The 19,215-nt window shown below is 40.4% G+C and overlaps 1 protein-coding gene across 2 annotated transcripts in view; it reads right to left on the bottom strand.

The window, feature by feature from the left end:
• The window catches only part of kcnk10a (potassium channel, subfamily K, member 10a), a 16,674-nt gene extending 3,844 nt beyond the window's left edge, over positions 1-12,830 (bottom strand). Inside the window, exons 1-5 of one of the 2 annotated variants that reach the window (XM_077711561.1) lie at positions 12,314-12,830; positions 7,113-7,495; positions 4,475-4,592; positions 4,196-4,356; positions 1,010-1,202 (exon numbers count right to left, since the gene is read on the bottom strand). In XM_077711561.1, coding sequence (XP_077567687.1) covers positions 1,010-1,202; positions 4,196-4,356; positions 4,475-4,592; positions 7,113-7,495; positions 12,314-12,365 — 907 coding nt within the window. In that variant the 5' untranslated portion in view covers positions 12,366-12,830. Of the gene's footprint in view, positions 1-1,009; positions 1,203-4,195; positions 4,357-4,474; positions 4,593-7,112; positions 7,496-7,980; positions 8,189-12,313 lie in introns of those variants that run through there. The other variant, XM_077711563.1, reaches the window with a different exon arrangement.
• Between the last annotated feature and the right edge of the window lie 6,385 nt (positions 12,831-19,215).

The raw sequence follows: 19,215 nt of genomic DNA, 5'->3' as shown, positions 1-19,215 counted from the left end.
TATACAAAAAAAACACACAGGTTATGAAACTTTTTGATATGAAAATTAATGTTGCTTTCTCTGCTTGAAGATTATTTTGATGTTGGGATTAGCCATTCCACACTTATCTTGAAATCCATCATTCCTTCTCTCTATACTAGGCTGGATATATTTAGATTCTAGCTAGAAGGATCCTGCCAGGATAATTGCTAAATCAAGTTAATTAACAGACTAGCAAACCATAGAAAAATCTGTATATGGAAATTCCTTTAAAATTGAAACCCACCCACTAATATTAAAATTAACGCCCACTTTTGCCTGTTGCAAAGGAATTTATAAACGGGAGTCAGATTATGAAAGGTTGTTTCCAGAAAAAAATTAAATAAACAACAATACTCCAAACACCTTGCTGGCTTCCCATTTGAAGTGACACAAATGAATGTGCAAGGTTTCCACGCTGTAGGAGCCAGACAGTTTAGCAGAGGAGCCCTCATGTCAAAGAATAATTTGTGAGTCAAAAGATGACCCTCCTTTCCTGTGTGGCGTTGAATTCCTGATTTGTGGTCCGCTCCACGTTTGTCACTGTTTCTTGAGTTTTTCCTGTGTGCCTAACATATATTCATGTGGTCTTATTATTGGGGTGGGTATATTATAGTATTTATTATTTATCTATTAGTTGTTTTCATCTATCTCATATCAGTTTCTGAACCGCTTTATCCTCATTAGGCTCATGTGGGGTGCTGGGGCTATTTGTAAATGTATGACTCAGACTTAGCTTTCTGATACTGTGCTCTCTGAAGAGTAAATTGATTGCTCTCGAAGCACAGAGACCACCCATCTATGTGCTATTCCAAACAGAAATTAATTGCTGCTTTTGAGAAATCATTCATTTCATTTTTGTCAGATTCAAGTTATTTCAGTGATCAAAAGCTTCTTTCAGAGAGATACGTAACATTTTGAACATGTCTACTGTATTATTAAAAAGTATTTCAGACACAAGCATTGCCACAAAAAGAAGAAAATGCTTCACCTGCTACATAGTCGCCAATTCCAACTGTGGTCAATGTGATGACAACAAAATATGTTGACTCCAGAGCTGTCCAACCTTCGATGTGTTTGAAGATCACAGCTGGGATGGTCACAAACAAGATGCAGCCAGCCAGAATGAAGAGGAGGGTGGATGTTATTCTGATTTTTGTTTGACTGATCTGGTTGTGTTTGTTCTATCCAGAAGATGTCAACAAGGCAAATGCACACAAACACAAATAAATAGTAATTGATTTAAATACAATAAAGCATTACTTACAAAATTAATAAGTGCTTATAACAGACATGGGCAAACAACGGCCTGCGTGCCACATATGGCTTGCTAGGTTCATGTGCATGTGCACATGCTTATGTGTGCGTGCGCCTGGGCATGCGTGTGTGTATGTATGTATGTGTATATATATATATATATATATATATATATATATATATATATATATATATATATATATATATATATATATATATATATATATATATATATATATATATATATATATATATATATATATATATATATATATATATATATATATAAACAAAAAAAAAATATATATATATATATATATATATATATATATATATATATATATATATATATATATATATATATATATATATATATATATATATATATAAATATATATATATATATATATATAATTATATATATTTGAATTCTTAAAAAACATAATTGAGTTTTTTTTAAACCTTATCCCTACTCTGGCGGCCCGCTGAATGAGTGTTTAGCTCGCCGGCCTCACAACACTGGAGTTTGCATGCATACACACGCACACACATCGCGGCCCTCCTGGTCTCTGCCATCATGCGCAGTCCATGTTGCAGCCGTCCTGCTCGCAGTTCACGTTGCAGCCCTCCTGGTTGCAGTCCATGTTGCAGCCGTCCTGGCTGCAGTCCACGTTTACAGGTGTCCTGGCTGCAGTCCACGTCACCGGCGTCAAGGCCCCACCATCACGGCCCCCACCGTCACAGTTACTGACTTGCAACAGGATGGGCGAAAGGGGCCATAAGAACAGGGTTTCCACCACGGGTGCACTAGAATGTGGTGAAGGAACTGGTGCACGAAAACCCGTCCCCGACAAAAAAGGAAAAATAAACGACTCCCCTGCTGTCAGTGGACAAGATTCCATGTCGGAAGGCAGACTGCTGGAAGCTCCACTCAGCTGTGCCCAGGAGCGTTGGGTAGGAATGAAGTGATTGTTAAAACTCCCACCTGGTCTCCAGCACAGACAACCACACTGAGGTCCACGATAAATGGCCAATGGGAACCCAAATAGGTGTCCATGGAAAAATTGTCCGAAATCCAAAAAGTAAGCCCACGACTTTCCGCTGGTTCCATGACGTGTCAGCCCGCTCTGTTACGGAGGTGGTGTGCAGAGAGCGTGGTTGGACCCAAATGCACGGAGGCAGGCGGACACATGAGTGCGGTTGCAATAACGTAACTTTAATAACTAACACATTCACAAAAAAACTTAAGCCCTAAGTAGGAAAACTGGGGAAAGTGACAAACTAACTCCTCAGACAAATGAACCAAACCTTCAACAGAAAACACAAGGGAAACGAGGAGCACAGAAAGTGAATGTAGGACAGGTACAGGATGGAACAGGGTAAGATAAAAACAGGCATGAGCACTAGACGATCGGAAAAGTACTCACAAATACACAAGGTTTAAATAGACAAATATGGGTTGACGAGCCAATTGGAAATGTATCGGTGTCATGAGAGGCAGTGAGCTGGAGAGACACCACGGGTGGGGAACCATTTCCATGTCCTTAATGGAATATCATGAGGACAAGTCACACAGGGGAAACACCAAAACCGCAACAAAACATGACAGAAACCATACGTTACATGGGTTGCTCAACAGTGGTTTAAGGGGTATCTATTCACTATCACAAATATACAAGTGAACACTGGTTTTCATGAGGGTCTGCTCATGACCTATCTTTAGTTCCTTATCTCAAACTGTGGAGAATTTAGACAAGGCTGGGGAAGAGATTGGGATTTTGCTTACATATAACCTAAGGCTTCAGAATGTGGACCCTTGCTAATGTCAGATATCTGTCTATCTCTTGTGTCTTTGTCAAATGCAGTTATACAAAATTGTGCTAGACTGTCAGTATTAGAAGGAAATTTCTCTCCTAACAGAATTTTTTTGCATGTTTCAACATAAGACTGGCAACTATCTGGACAAAAGTTTTTGAATTGCACAAACTTTTTTCTGAGCCATAAATATATAAAATGTATGGTTGTTTTATTTCAATCCTTACATGTAAAAATGGCACACCAGAGGAAAAGCTACATGCTGTGTCTGCAATGTTGCCAATCAAGGCAAAATATTTCACTGTTCTTAGTAAGATTTTTAACACAAGTGGAAAGAATGGTCGAATCCGCTTCATTCTTAAAATTTCTGCAGTAGGGAGCAAATAGAGTCTATCTGAAAGGCAGCAGTTTTATTGACTGTGGTAATGTTATCATATGATTTTTTTCTAATATGAACTCTAGATGTTAGGTTTTGTTGGGGTTTGGTTGTTTGAGCGTTTTACCTTGCATATGTGATTGCACATTAAATTTCACATGTGGTGCCTTTCCTGCTCGTCTTCTTCTCAAACCCCTGTTTGTGAATTTAAACCGTGTCCTTGTGTACTTGTGTGGAAGAATTGTTCTTGTTTGACATTATGTTTGGTTTATGTTGTGTTTTTTTGGTGTGCGTCTTCCCTCCACTTTCTCCCCTCAAAATTTTGGTTTCTTACCTTTTCACCACTTTTTGTATTGAAGAGTTTATATTGTAAACTGTGTTTATGCACATGCACTCCCTTGTGTCAACCGTTTTTCCAGCATTTGGGTCCAACTCCATTTCGCCACGAGACACTCATAACACTAGTGCTACACACGTGTTTTAGAATATTTTGCCAAGTCAAATATTTCCTTGTTTTGTATCCTGAATTCCTTCCCCACTTTTTAAAATATTTGTTTCATGTTTCAAACCTTGTAGCCTGAAAATAACAATAGTTTTTGTCTCAATATTTGTAAAAGTTACATGAGTGTTGAATTACTTTTCTTGGTGTCATTATCTATCACCAATAACTGGATTTGAACAGTTGAGTTTTGACTTCGAGATCCCATGAAAATTGTATTAGAGACTCACCCGAAACATCTTCTCCACTTTGGCAATGCTTTTGACAAATATGGTCCCTAGCTGATCACCAACCCCTGCCAAGAGGAATCCAAAGAGTGGGATGCCAAATATTGCATATAAAATGCAGAAAATCTTTCCTCCCTCAGTGCTTGGAGCAATGTTACCATATCCTATAAATAAATGACGTCAAATAATGTCAGGATGCATTTTGTTGAATATTTGATCTTTGTACGTGTAGAATATTCTATTATAATTGTCACAAAAAACATTTGGAATCTATCGGTGTACCTATGGTTGTAATCACAGTTCCAGCAAAGAAGAAGGCACTGCCAAGATCCCAGTGACTGGAGTTATAAGTTGTATCACCAACAGGATTCACACCAGCATTCACAGCATCAAGAGAGTGCTAGGAAAAGAAGTCAAGAGTCAGACAAGATTACATGTATTATTCATGTTCAGTTTGTTATATATCATATTAGTCAAGATGTGTGTGTGTGTGTGTGTGTGTGTGTGTGAGGGGCAGAGGGGGGGGGGGTTCTTGCCCAATCACTCGTCTATTAGGATCCGACAGCCGCGCCCTTAGATACTTAGATATTAAACAGTACTTAGATACTAACCTCTCTCAAAAATCAACAGTAGATATTTCGATACTAAACTCTTGCTGAGAGCTGTTTTCAACAGTACTTACTCTCTGTCACCATTTGACTGGCGACCAAAAGACCTGGGACCAACGGCGACCAAACATCCGGGCGACCAAACGTCCGGGCGACCAAACGTCCGGGCGACCAAACGTCCGGGCGACCAAACGTCCGGGCGACCAAACGTCCGGGCGACCAAACGTCCGTGCGACCAAACATCTGGAAACCAACCGTCCGGCAACCAAACCTCCGAGCGACCAACTGTCCGGGCGACCAAAAATCCAGCGACCAAATGTCCGGCGACCAAACGTCCGGCGACCAAACGTCTGGCGACCAAACGTCCGGCGACCAAACGTCCGGCGACCAAACGTCCGGCGACCAAACGTCCGGCGGCCAAACGTCCAGCGACCAAACGTCCGGGCGACCAAACGTCCGGGCGACCAAACGTCCGGGCGACCAAACGTCCGGGCGACCAAACGTCCGGGCGACCAAACGTCCGGGCGACCAAACGTCTGGAAACCAACCATCCGGCAACCAACCGCCCGGCAACCAAACCTCCGAGCGACCAACTGTCCGGGTGACCAAAAATCTGGCGACCAAATGTCCGGCGACCAAACGTCTGGCGACCAAACGTCCGGCGACCAAACGTCCGGCGACCAAACGTCCGGCGGCCAAACGTCCAGCGACCAAACACCTGGGGACCAAACGTCCGGCGACCAAACGTCTGGCGGCCAAACACCTGGCGACCAAACACCTGGCGTCCAAACGTCCGGCCAGTGGTTTTTGACTGCAGTTCCCTGGAATGCAATGTTTTGTGTACACAGGAGTGAGGTACATACCTGAATTTTAGCTCTCACTCGCAGTCCTGAGGCCCATTCACACTGTACAGTGTACAATCATGTTCTCCCCAGCATAGTGATAAGTTTCATTTTCAGCTGTTTATTTGCTTGCATATCATTGCTTATCGTCTATAAATGTGCTGTCACTTTGCGTGTCCAGCAGAGCATAAACAAGCTGCTCCTTTGATGGCTCGCTATTTACAGACACCCACACAGGAACAGGAATAGTTGATGTTTGCTTGGTCTCCTGTTGTGAGATTGAGCCCCATGGCTGGTGTGGAGTCATTTGGAGTGATCAGTGGTACTTCTCTTCCTTCGCAAGGTTCGTAGTTCTCATCATGGAGACAGGTGGGGCGTCTCCCCTTGCGTACATTGCAAGTTAGTCGACGATGGCAGTCTTTGGTTTGGTGATTAGGCTTGCGACACCCAAAAGATAGCCTGTTCTCTTCTACATGTTTCTGTTTTTCCTCTAATGTTTTCTCTTTGAAGCCTGGACATTTGGGTAGCCGATGTTTATGACTTTTGCAGCATGTGGATGGGTTATTTTGATTTGCAATTAATTGCTGGATTGTCAAGGTCTGCAGAAATAGTTTGTGTACTCAATATCTTTGCTTTGTATCTATTTAGTTCTCTTGTGCCCTACCTTTCATTTGATGTGCTGCAGTGAAGTGGGTATGATGAAGTGACAGGACTGCATGTTATCTCTGCTTCTAGCGACACCAAATGAACAAACTCTGAAGTCAGGAAATCTCCAGAGAAGTAATTGATTCATTCATTTCTTCTGCTTTACCCTCACTAAGTTCACGGGGGTGCCGTAACCTATTCCAGATGACATGAGCACGAGGTGGTGAACACCTTGAATTGGTGGCTAGCCAAACGCAAAGCACGAGGAGACAAACAACCATTCACGCTCACACATACCTTGGGGCAATTTAGAGTATCCAACTAGCCTATCGTGCATGTTTTTGCAATGTGGGAGGAAACTGGAGTACCTGGACAACATGCAAACTCCACACAGGTGGACCAACCCAGAGTTGTGAGGCCGGCGGGCTAAACACTCATTCAGCGGGCCGCCAGTGTAGGGATAAGGCTTAAAAAAAAATCAATTATTTTTTTAAAGAATTCAAATACAACCTCATCTTTTTAATGATGTTTTTCAAAAAGCTATACTTTACTAAATGTTGAATCCATGGAGTAATTTCCATTTAAAACTCAAATATGCCCTTCTTTGAATGACAAATTTAAGCACTGACTTCAGGGCATTAAATCCCCAAAAGAAGAGGTTTTCGTTCATGGTATTTTTTAGAACGTTAAGTTGGGTTTTGAAATGTGTTGAAGAGAATGGGGTAAGATTGATACAAAGTTCAGGTTTCAATTGGTTTAAATCCCTTTTGGGACACCTTACAGTGTGAAAGTAAAGCTGGAAAATTGATGAGAATATGGTCTTACTTTGATAAGAGCCTCCAGTTCATCTGGGGACACGCAAGGGTGTTTCTGCAGAAATGCTGCCTTCTCCGCTGTAATGGTGATCTTTTGGTTGTCTTCAAATGGCTGCTCAAGAGCTTGGAACACCAGTCCTCCGGCCACCAAGAAGGCTACGACCACCACAAAAACTGCCAGCACAGTCTTCAGTTTCATCATCATGAATGGATATCCAACATCAGATGTTCCTTCAATGCTGGCCACCATGCTCGCAGGCCGAGAGATTGACAGTCGGGGCAAAGAGCAGCCCATTGGGTTCTGCATTGTAGCCACACTGGCTTGAACAAGGCTCGATTGAAGCATACCTGGACGCATCTTTTTAGGTGAAACTAGGTTACTCTGAACTCCCACTAAAGGGGAAAAAAACAAAGGAGAAAAGTTAAATACAAAAAATAAACAGAATATTGTCAACATTGGCAAACTGTCTAACATGTTAGCATGTATATGAATAATGTAGGGGAACAGATGGATACCAGGGGAGCATATCTGCCTCATATCTCAGATATAAATCAAAATCAAAAGCCTTAATTGTCATTATGCACAGCTGCGTATAACGAAATTGGTGCTACTACTCCACAAAGAGCGTTTTCCCAGTAAAAACATAAATAAGTAATATAAAATTCTAAAATATTCTACAATCTAAGATATTTCGCATCATTATTGCACACCCAGAAGTTATTCCGAAAAAGAAGTCACTCGCCGTGGGAGAATCGAACCCCGGTCTTTCACGTGACATCTGGAAATACTGTCCACAAAACTAATGAGGAAGCAGAAGAGTTTGTGTGTCGTGCTGATCTAACTTTATAGTCCTAATGGCTCTGGGGAGAAAACTGACCATATTTGTCCATGTTTTGTGAGACCTGAAGTAAAGGGTTCAATCCAAGGGTCCGGTTATCCTGGCGTTAATTCTCCCCAAATGGAAATGACGTGGAAAGGCCTCCTGGGTCAGTGTGTCCTGCACCATCGTGTCTCGCTGAGTCTTTCCGTCATGGCAGGTAAAAGAAAGTTTTTCGGGGAGCAGAAATAGATAGAGCGTGATTTATGGGTGGGTATTTTATGTTAACATGCTCACGCTACTTTTGTCCAAACCCTGCATCGTAGAGAGTTGACATTATGGTGGCCAGAAACGGCTGTCAGATCCTAACAGACGTGTGATTGAATTTCTTTATGTTCTCTATGTGTGTGAACTCAAGTTTTGAGCATTTGCAAGTATTATCAATGAGTATGCCTGACCTGAAATATGTTAGCTTGCTGGTCTCTTGAGCAATTGAATATATTAGGTGTGAATAATAGTAATAAATTAATAATTAATAAATGGAATGTGTTATTGAAAAACCAAAAGATTTGTTCCTTAAACAGAAGGTAAATACCTATCTTTTCTGTACATTTGGTGCCAGTATATCAAATTGCTTGGGAGCTATTGAAGATATTAGGTGCTAATAACAGTAATACATTAATAACTAATATAAGGAATGTGTTATTAAAAAAAGGTTTTCGTTAAACAGAAAGCAATCACTTATCTTTTCTGTAAATGTGGTGTCAATAAGTTAAATGGCTTGGTAGCTATCTAAGATATTAGGTTCTAATAACAATGATAATTTAATAATTAATAAATGGAATTCGTTACTGAATAACCAGAATGAGTTTCAAAAATAGAAGGTAAATACATGCCCTTTCTGGATATTTAGTGTTAATATATACATTGGCTTGGCAGCTATTAAACAAAATAGGTGCAAATAACAGCAATAAATAAAAAAATATACTGGAATGTATAATTGAAAACCTTTCGTTAATCAGAAGGTAATTACCTATCTTTTCTGTAAATTTGGTGCGAATACGTCAAATTGCTTGGGAGATATTGTAGGTGCTAATAGCAGTGATAAATTAATAATTTATAAATGGAGTAGTTTGGTGAAAAACTAAAAGATGTTTGTTAAACAGAAAGTAATTACTTATCCTTTTTGTAAATTTAATGTCAACCAGTCAAATGCTGATGCTAATAACAATAATAAATTAATCTATAATCCTTATATAACGTTATTTATGGGTGTGTGAGTGTGTGTGTGTGTGTTAAGATTCTTTCGCTATGTTTGTCCAAACCATGCAACGTAGAGAGTTTAATTTTTTACGGTGGCCTAACCCAGCTGTCTTTGGGCAAAAGGCAGACTACACTCTAGACAGGTTGCCACACAGAGTGACAAACAACCATCTGCACTCCCAATCCGTCGGGAATTGAGCCTTTCTCTGCCCACACCGAAATCAGGCAAGTGAACCTCTTTGTGAAGTATGAATGTATTTTATGCTTATTATTATGTCTTTTGGTTTATATAGTGTAGTCACTAGAATAGAATTTTGCATGACCCAGTGGAAACTTCCATCATGACACCTTTTAGTTAGGGGGGGGTGTCATCTATCACGACACTCCCATTTCTTAGTTCACTTCTTCCCGCCTAAAGTTTGTACTAGGTACTAGGTCACATGACCCTTTGTTAATAAAACTAGCTCAACTGTTGGAGGTAGGGAGGGATTCGAACTGGTCAGGCTGGGGGATGGACATATCTCCCAGCGCTGGCTATTCTGACCCCTCCTTCAGCTGAAGTCTTTGAAAATCTCATCAAGCCAACTCTGCATGTGCTAACTCTGATCCGAAGTTATTGAATGTATATGGTTCAAAACCTGACACTCTTCACCACAAGGCAGCTTCGTAACATAACATAAACTTTAAATTTGAATTAAACGAACTTAGATTTCCATACACACACCTAAAAATAAGTTTTAATCTTACATTACACTAAATTCAAACCTTCTTTTGCTATAAGCGAGGCAAAGATGTTAATGTATTCCACTTTCGAGGCGGAACTTCGTGCATCTCCAAGTCTCAGAACCGAGTGTGCGTTTCGTTCAGTTCGTTTTTAAAATTATCGAACCAGCCATGATTCTCTTTGAAAGGTTTTGCTGGTGTCTTTTTCAGATGCTTGCTATGCTTTCAAGTCCATGTCGATTCCGCTGGCTTGTCCTCATATTATCGACTCGGTCACGTTATCTCCCGCTAACTGTTTATCTTTTATTCATATTAAACAAAGGCTCTCCATCTCATTATGAATGTCACTGCGCAGCTTTGAAATAATGGTAACCACATTTTTATACCCAGGTGTATTAAATGATTTTTGCTTTTTTGAGCCTCCCATTTTGCGCCATTTAATATACCCCTGCCATTTAACACACCGCTTCCGTTTAATATATTAAACGGCAAAGTCAGCTCATTTGGCAAGATTTGTATGGTGTTCACATGGGCATAACAATATATACTTAAGTTCATTAAAATTCCAAGTCAGACTTTATTCAGCAGCAAGTAGTTTTAACCTGAGCAGTAAGTAGTTTTAGTCTAAAAAACGTTGATGCACCCCGTCACAGCATAGAGAGTACGTAGTGGATCGTGCCTTCTCGTTTGTGCGCCATTTAATATACCCCGCCGTTTAATATACCAGGGTATATTAAATGAGGGGTATATGAAACAGCAAAATATGGTAGTATCGCCGTCAATGACAGTAGTAGATGTGTTAAATGAGTGCTCTCATTGATAGGCAGTAGCCCATGTGTTAAATGAGTGCTCTTATTGATAGGCAGCAGCCGATGTGATAAATGAGTGCCCTTGTTGATATTTTGATATTAGATATTTAGATATTAAACTCACTCTCTCTCTTTCATGATATAATTTTGAGTGCTGGTTTCAACAATAAACTCTGTCATGATTTGACAGCTCGTTCTATCAAACGTCCATTTTACCAAACGTCCGTGCGCTGTTATCATAAGCAGCCTCTTGCAGGCTCGGCCTCCAGCCTGTCTCGTATGCTCGCATCTCAAATTTGTGTCGTATCTCAAGGGAAATGTTCGCTGGGAATTTTCCTCATATCTCAAATTTCTCGTATGTTGTGGCACTTGTATGTCAAGATAATGCGGTACAAGATATTAGTCTACTGCAAGTAAATGGTTTATTTCACATTCCTTTGCACTATAAGGGAGTATATGTGAAAATATTATGGGGAAAAAACTAAACAATTTAAAAAAATGACTGCAAACACTTACTTCTAATCAAATCAAATGCTAAATAAAAGGGCAGGATCACTGGCAAAGACACTGGAATGGGTGTTCTTATATTTGTGCAACCATCTGATTGAGTCTTTATGGCTACTCACAGTTGCATCTTTTTAACCCTAAAAGACTCTTTATTAACTCATGACGAGTGTCAGAACTGCAGTGCGTTAATTTCACCCATGCATCTCAGACAAATCAATAGCAGCATAATTTGTTTACTTTCATTTTTGTAAGTATTCGCAGTTTGCTAATTATGTTGTGAATTGGGATCACTTTGTCATAAATCAATGACATTGACGATTACTCTTTGAGTGTGTTAAGTTATGTAACCAAACAGTTGTAATGTGATTAGAATGGTGCCCAAGCATCTTTTTTTTTTTTGCAAACAGAATAACGGCAAAATAAATGGTTCTAAAAATGGAGAGACAAAATAGTTGGAAATGAATCTGAAACAAATACTCCCCTCCAAGGTGATGTGCATTATTATTGTATCATTACAATACATTATATACAACCAGAAATAGATGAACATGTGATGATGTGATGGGACGTGATACACAAGCACAATTTGAAGATAATCTTCCCGTAATGGATGAGGTCATGCTTAATACAGAACAACAGTGGAAATACCGTCGTTGCACCCGATTCAAGCCAGGGGTTTGCCAAGAGCAATTTTTATCTCCCAAATGTAATATTTGCAAGCATCCCTTATGAAATGAATAGCTTTTTGTTTTTCACAGTGGATTGAACATGATGCAGCTATTGGCCATAAATTCCACCAAGCAGAAATAGCCTTCACTGCTGTATTTCTATCTTATTTTTTCATTAACAATCCTCAAAGAGCCACGGTACAAAAACAAATAGGAGCTGCATATGAGACTGACCATCAAGATTGCATAATGGCACCTGTACAATGCATCAAATTGAAAATAGCAATTCAATGGAAGGTCAGAGAAACTAAAAGCAAAAACTGAAATTAAATGATATGATAATAAAAGCCACTTTTTTAAAAAAAAAAAAAAAAGAACTTTTTGTCAGCATAAGGTAAAACTGCAAATAATTGACAGTCTAACCTGGTGACGGGCACTTCCCTGGTTTTCTTGGATTCTCGCTTGGAAATTTCATTTTGGCTGCACAGGCTATTCACGTTTCTATAAGCAAAATTTATATTTCCGTAAACCCTTGGTGTTCTTGTAAATCTTCGCCTTTGCCTTCAACCAAGAGAGGATGGAGCAGGGCAGCGAATAAAAACACAGCATTTAACAGCCAGGGCTTTTGGTGGGGTGACAAAGATGCTTCTGAAATGGGACTACCCTATACATAAAGGTGCACACCCACTCCAGTCAGAGGGAGTTAGTTGTAAATAAGGTGCATGTTGCAGGGGCTTGAAAAGAGAGACGGTACTTCGACGCTCACGTTTTTCGCAGAATATTTTTACGTCGTGTAGTGCCCATGCACTTACTGCACTGCATCGTGACGGTACGGCTGCATACAGTTTTCACGTCTAGCGTCGCAGCGGCGCTTAAAGAGGACGTGTACGTCATCAGATATATTAGCTCGTGAAAACACCCCTGTCTTGAGCAGAGATTTCGGTTCACAAATCAGATATTTCAAGAAAATAGATTAGATTTGAAGAGAAGAAGAAATGTAAACAACCCTGATTCAAAATAGAATTGCGCAGACCATCATCAACACTTTGCGTCAGAAATGTGCGTGTATGTGTGTGTACGTGCTCTTCGCCCGTAACACTATAGGAAAGAAAATAAAAATTAAAAAAAACGTTTTAAAATGACGTTTTATTGTGCTGTACACAAAATTTTAAGTTCATTTTTCAAATTAACATAATGTATGGAAGCTTATTCTATTCACCTGGGAAAAAAAGCCCTGTTTGTTTTTCAAATTTATTTAGGGTTTATTTTTGTGGTTGTTTTTTTATTTATGTATTTATTTTTTAAACACCGTCGTTCAAATTATATTTCTTTCTTCTTAGTTTTTCAAATATTTTTTTCTTCTTTTTTTCAAATTATTTTATTTTTGGAGTTGTTATTTGTTATTAATTTTTGTTCTTCTTTATTCTTCTCATCTCATTTTCTGAACCGCTTTATCCTCCTTAGGGGGTACTGGAGCCAATCCAAGCTGTCTCCGGGGCCAGAGGCAGGAGACACCATGAATCGGTGGCCAGCCAATCGCAGGGCACAAGGAGACGGACAACCAAGCACACTCACACCCATACCTAGGTGAAATTTACAGTGTCCAATCAGCCTACCACGCATGTTTTTCACATGTGGGAGGAAACCAGAGTACCCGGAGGAAACTCACAAAGCCCAGGAAGAACAAGCAAACAGGTGGACTGACCTGAACTTGAACCCAGCACCCCAGAGCTATGAGGCCAACGCGCTATTCAGTCGCTCCAAAGGGCCGCCCTTCCTTCGGTTTTATTTTTATTTAATTTCCCTCAGCCCGGCCACCCAGCAAAAAAAAAAATTTAAACACGGGCGAGTGTCAGTTATCCAGATTCTTGGAAGTCTCGCACCGATTGCGGTCCACAAATTCTAGACAGGAGGACCCGTGCTTGTGTACACACTTCCATTAAGCGCAATCAAGTTTTATTTAGATATGGTGTTAAGACAGTGCGATATAGTCCAGTCATTAGGTCACATTAATGACGAATATGTGTACAAGTTTCAATTACTCTAGAACTGTGGTTCTTAACCTGTGTTCGGTCAAACCCTAGGGGTTCAGTCGAGCCATTGCCACGGTGGTTGACTCATCATGTCTATTCATGATAACATGCGCCACTTGATCATCACTGACTGCAGATGATCAAGTGACATTGTTTTGCCAATCAGTGCTGCGAGGAATTTATATATCTTGAATTTGAAAAAATATATATTTTATTTTCCACTTAAGAAGGGTTCGGTAAAGGTGCATATGAAACATGTGGGGTTCAGAAGCTCCAACAGGGTTAAAAACGACTGCTCTAGAATTTGCGGAGCGTAGTTCGCGCGAGACTTCCTAGTACAGTTGTACCTTGAGATACAAGCTTAATGGGTTCCAGGACTGAGCTCGTATGTCAATTTACACATATCTCAAATCAACGTTTCCCATGGAAATGAACTAAATACAAATAAATTTGTTCCAACACTGAAAAAAACACCAAAAAAACTAGACATTACAATGGAAAAAAATATTTCTTGCTTGTAATTCACTATCTACTAACAGAGTAAGAAATAACTAGTGGGTTTGATGTTTAATAATAAAATGAGGCATTATTTTATATAACAGGAAGTTAGTGCATGAGGGGAGAAGGACAAAGAGAGAGAGAGAGTAACTTGACAGATGCACTCGTAACACAAACTTTAAATTTAACTTAAATTCATTTCTATTCCTATATACACACACTTGAAAAAGTTTGAATTTTACATTACACTAAATGTAAACCTTCTTGTGCAATAACCAAGGCAAAGAGGTTCATGTATTCAAATGTGGCTTTCGACAAACTTCCTGCTTCTCCATACGTTTTGGCGAACCAACTCAGTCACGTGGACACTACTCATGTTTTTCGATCTTTTTGTGCTTAATATCGATTGTCAACATATGCCTTTTATTTGATCTACTCTTCATTGCACCGGCTTACTTTGGATCCATTGTTTCCCTTAATTCTGTACTGACTAATGCAAAAAAAAAAAACACGGAAAAATGCAACACTTCATCCAGTGCTCGTAGCGATCCATGCACGAGAGAGATGTGGCGAGAGAGATCATATTATCACATCATCAATAAGCAGCCTCTTGTGTCCTGGCCAACTGGCTGTCTCAAATGCTTGTATCTCAAAATTTGTCTCATATCTCAAGGGAAATATTTCCTCGGAATTTCACCCGTATCTCAAATCGCTCGTATGTATTACTGTATCTCGAGAACTTGCTTGCTCCTTTTTTGAATTTTTTTTTCCCGCTGGCAGTCAGGTTGAGGGAAGAAAGATAATTCAAAAAAATGGAAAGCGACAGTTTTCGAAATACTTAGATGTCTTGCGGGGTTTTAGAGAGGGGATCTCTGCTCGTGTAGACCCATTCAGTCTATTTAGTGCTATCACATTTTACATAGATTTGGGGAAAATACAATGGGAGATAGGTGTGAAATATGAATTGTATTCATATATTTAATCTTGCACCCTTTTGCACTCTGTTCGTACCACACAGAGAGCGTGGGACTGGTAGAGCAAACAATGGTACTATAAAACCAAGGCTTAAGAAAACCATGAAAGAGATAAATGAGCCATGGCCAGAATGCCTAACACCGAACGAAAACGAATGAAGATAGTACCAACTAGCTCGGGATTAACACCTTTGGAGATAGTTCATGGAAGACCACTCCAACCTCCTCTACGGGAAGGTGAACCGTGACAAGAGACTAGGGGTGAGGCAGATCTACTCACAGAATGGATGGTAAAATGTTTGGAGAAACTTGTCCAAAGAACATGTAAGCTGCCATGATCCTTTTGTAAACCCTGCAGGAGGTGGTGAACCCAGGTGACTGGATCCTGATCCGAATCATAAAAAGGAAGTCCTGGTTCTCTCCACGATGGGAAGACCTATTCGTGGCCCAACTGACCAACCTCCACTGCTGCAAAGATTGTTGAAATGTCAAAGTGGATTCACCAATGCCAGGTCAAGGTAGTTCGAGACACAGGTGACTCTGAGTAGACTGGAAGTTGGACGGTATCAAAACCTTTGTCCGTGAAAAACTCATCAGTCTACTCACCTGCCACGAGCACCCCTCACTTAACCTTGAGCTTCCAAAGACGTTGCACCTCTACACATAGGCCACAGTGAAAGCTGTTGCCACCCACAACAAAGTGACTGCACTGCCAGTGACTACACCGTCAGTGTCAACCTGGGTGTGTCTGAACACCCCGCCCACAGAGACTCAAGCTGGAAAACAAGATGGTTACATACTCCTATCACAGAGGAGAGTGAAGTGGTATGAAAAGAACAATCCGGAGAACTACTATGAAGAACATGTGTGGTATAATTTCATGTTTTTCCAGAAAAAAACTGATTGTTGTGAATGAAAGTTGTTGTGTGTAGCCATATGCCCATTTCCACAGGTATCCTGACATCCTGAATTCACTGGGTCTAGGCGTCACATTTAAATCTGCAGTGATGCAGATGGTCTAAAATGCATTCCTTTGATGGGGAGTGAACATAACAGTAAGAGATCAACATCAATGCAATTCAAACCACGTGATTCAATCTGGGGCAGTGATTTTCCTGGTGACCAGAAGTATTGGTACACCCCCCAGAAAATCCTGTTGTCACTACTTCCCCAACTTGGACATTGAATTGTTACATGAGTGTTCATTAACCAAACTGTCAAGGTCCTACAGGGTATAGCAGATGATTTAAAAGCCCTAAGGGAAATGGAGTCTCAGGACCGGATGGCCCTGGATCTGATAACAGCCAAGGATGGAGCTGTAAGTGCCATGATGGGAGAACACTGCTGCACCTTCAACCCAAATGAAACCAGTACATTGCTCGTGCTGTAGCTGAAATGAAGGTCATTGTCAACACCATGGCCCAGGATCACCCAGTCGTAGGTGTATCACTTTGCTCGTGGTTAACAACCGGATCATGTTTCTCTATTCTGAATAAATTTGCAGCTCCCTTTCTTGCAGTTTTACTTCTATTCTGTATCTATTTAATGTGTGTAATCCCTTGTATGAAAACTATAATTCAAAAAATTGTCCAGCACACGCTGGTAGCCTACAGTGACATACAGTTTCACAGCATGACAAACCTTGTCGGAGATTCTAGCACTTCTCTAAAGTGTGACGAATCCCCGGATGTTGAGTCGTCTGGGTAAATGTACTTGTCTTGACTTAAAAATTGTGTTCGCTCATTAAGAGGGATGTAGAGGAATTTTTCTCAAGTCCCCCTCAGTAAACTTGAGTTTTCGCCTCTGCCTTGACAAGTGATTTTGTTATTTTCCATAACCTATTGAGTGACTGTTAATGATATTTGTATTCTAAAAACTGGAGAGGAGGAATACAGATTGATGGAAATAAAAAGTTACTTCGGGGGGAAATGTGAAATATGAATTGTATTCTTATATTTAATCTTGCACCCTTTTGCATCGATGCATCTGATGTATTATAAGTTACTAGAATATAATTTTATTTACACCTATTGGTTAAAATGTGCACTACACCTTTTGTACTCTACCTCTTTCATTTGTATTAACGCCTCCCATTTTTATGACTTGTCTTATCTCTAATAAAAATACAGTTGAAGCAGCTTTTCGGTGGGAAATAGCTTTGAGGAGCCTGGAGAGTAGTCACACTCTCCGGCATCTGAATTGTTGCATCCCCGCCTCTGCATACGTGCCCTTAAATTTCATTCTAGCTGCCTCAGTGTGTGCTCCTGTGTTCGAGTTTATTGAAGTGTTGGCCAGTAGCCCCAACAATAGGCAAGTCATTAAATAATCTTAATGGGACTGTTATTATAGTTTGTCGACCTTACGCAGACAATTTGCGCATATACGTGTCTTCATGAAAAAAAAAACACAAAAAGCTGTTGCAATGTTTGCCTAAGAAAAGTTGAACAGATTTAGCTTGGCCCATGCACACGAGATGATACAGTCGTACCTCTACTTATGAAATTAATTGGTTCCAGGACTTTTTACGTAACTTGAAAATTTTGTAAGTAAAGCAGTACTTTATATTTATTTAAGATCATCAACCGCCTCCTACACATCCTGTTCACCATCTACGAATCCCGGTGCCTTAGAAGAGTAGATAGCATTATAAAAGACAATAACCACCCCGGCTTCCACCACTTCAACCTACTGCCCTCTGGGTGGCGCTACAGAGCTATAAATGCAAAGACGAACAGACTCAAGGGCAGTTTCTTCCCAAGAGCTGTCACCATACTCCTGCACCTAGGACCTAATCAAGACTTATTACCACAACTTAAACTACTTATTTATCATTTTGACCACTTATTTATCTATCACCATTTCGTGATTATTTATTCATCATTACTATTTAGTAATTAGTTATCATGAATATATACTGATTTCTAAGTGTTTGCCTGTTTGTTGATACATCCATAGACTCAGCGGGTGGTGCAACTATAGGTGCATAACGTCTCCAAAAGCATGGAACCCATCCTGGACTTCTGATGGAACAAACCCGCTCCGCTCTGCTGACCTCAATTGCTCTACATATTTATTTTTTATTGATTGATTATTTAATGATTATTTTTCTCTACTTAATTTTGATTGTTTCTGCTTATTTGTTGTTATATGTACATCCATAGACTGAGCGGGTCGCCCTCTCTCCTCCACTCTCTCTCCCCCGTCTCTCTCTCCCCCCTCTCTCACACCCCCACCCTGTCTCCCCCATCTCCCCCCCTCTCACTCCCTTTGCCTCTCCCTCCCTCTCTCTCCCCATCTCTCCCCTATTCTTTCTCTCTCTCCCCCTCTCCCCTTCCCCCCTCGCCGCCCTTCTATGGGCCGCAAACATCACAGCACGCTTCAAGAAGGCACAGGAAAGCCTACAGTTACTGAGAGTACTCAGGAAGGAGAAACCAAACAAATTGAGAGCATGCTGACATACGCTGTGTCAGTGTGGCACACAGCTGCACAAAAGCGGACAGGAAAAGATGGCAGAAGGTGATCGGCGCAGCCATACTCAGCATACACAACTCAAATTCTACACCTAGGAGGACCTAATCTCAATTATTTTTTATCTTGTACTTGCACCAAAAATCCATAGGCTGCTAACCACCATTGTCACTTTTTGTACCTGACTGCTTATTCATTCATTCATCTTCCATACCGCCCATCCTCGAAAGAGTTCCGGGGGTTGCTGGAGCCTATAGCCCAGCTGTCATCGGGCAAAAGGCAGATTAAACCTCTAAACCACGAGGCGGCCTCTATGTATTGATGTGACCAATAATTCATGCTAAATACTTAT

This window comes from Stigmatopora nigra, unplaced genomic scaffold, assembly GCF_051989575.1.
Source record: "Stigmatopora nigra isolate UIUO_SnigA unplaced genomic scaffold, RoL_Snig_1.1 HiC_scaffold_26, whole genome shotgun sequence".
NCBI lineage: Eukaryota > Metazoa > Chordata > Actinopteri > Syngnathiformes > Syngnathidae > Stigmatopora > Stigmatopora nigra.
This window is presented reverse-complemented; position numbering and strand designations above follow the sequence as displayed.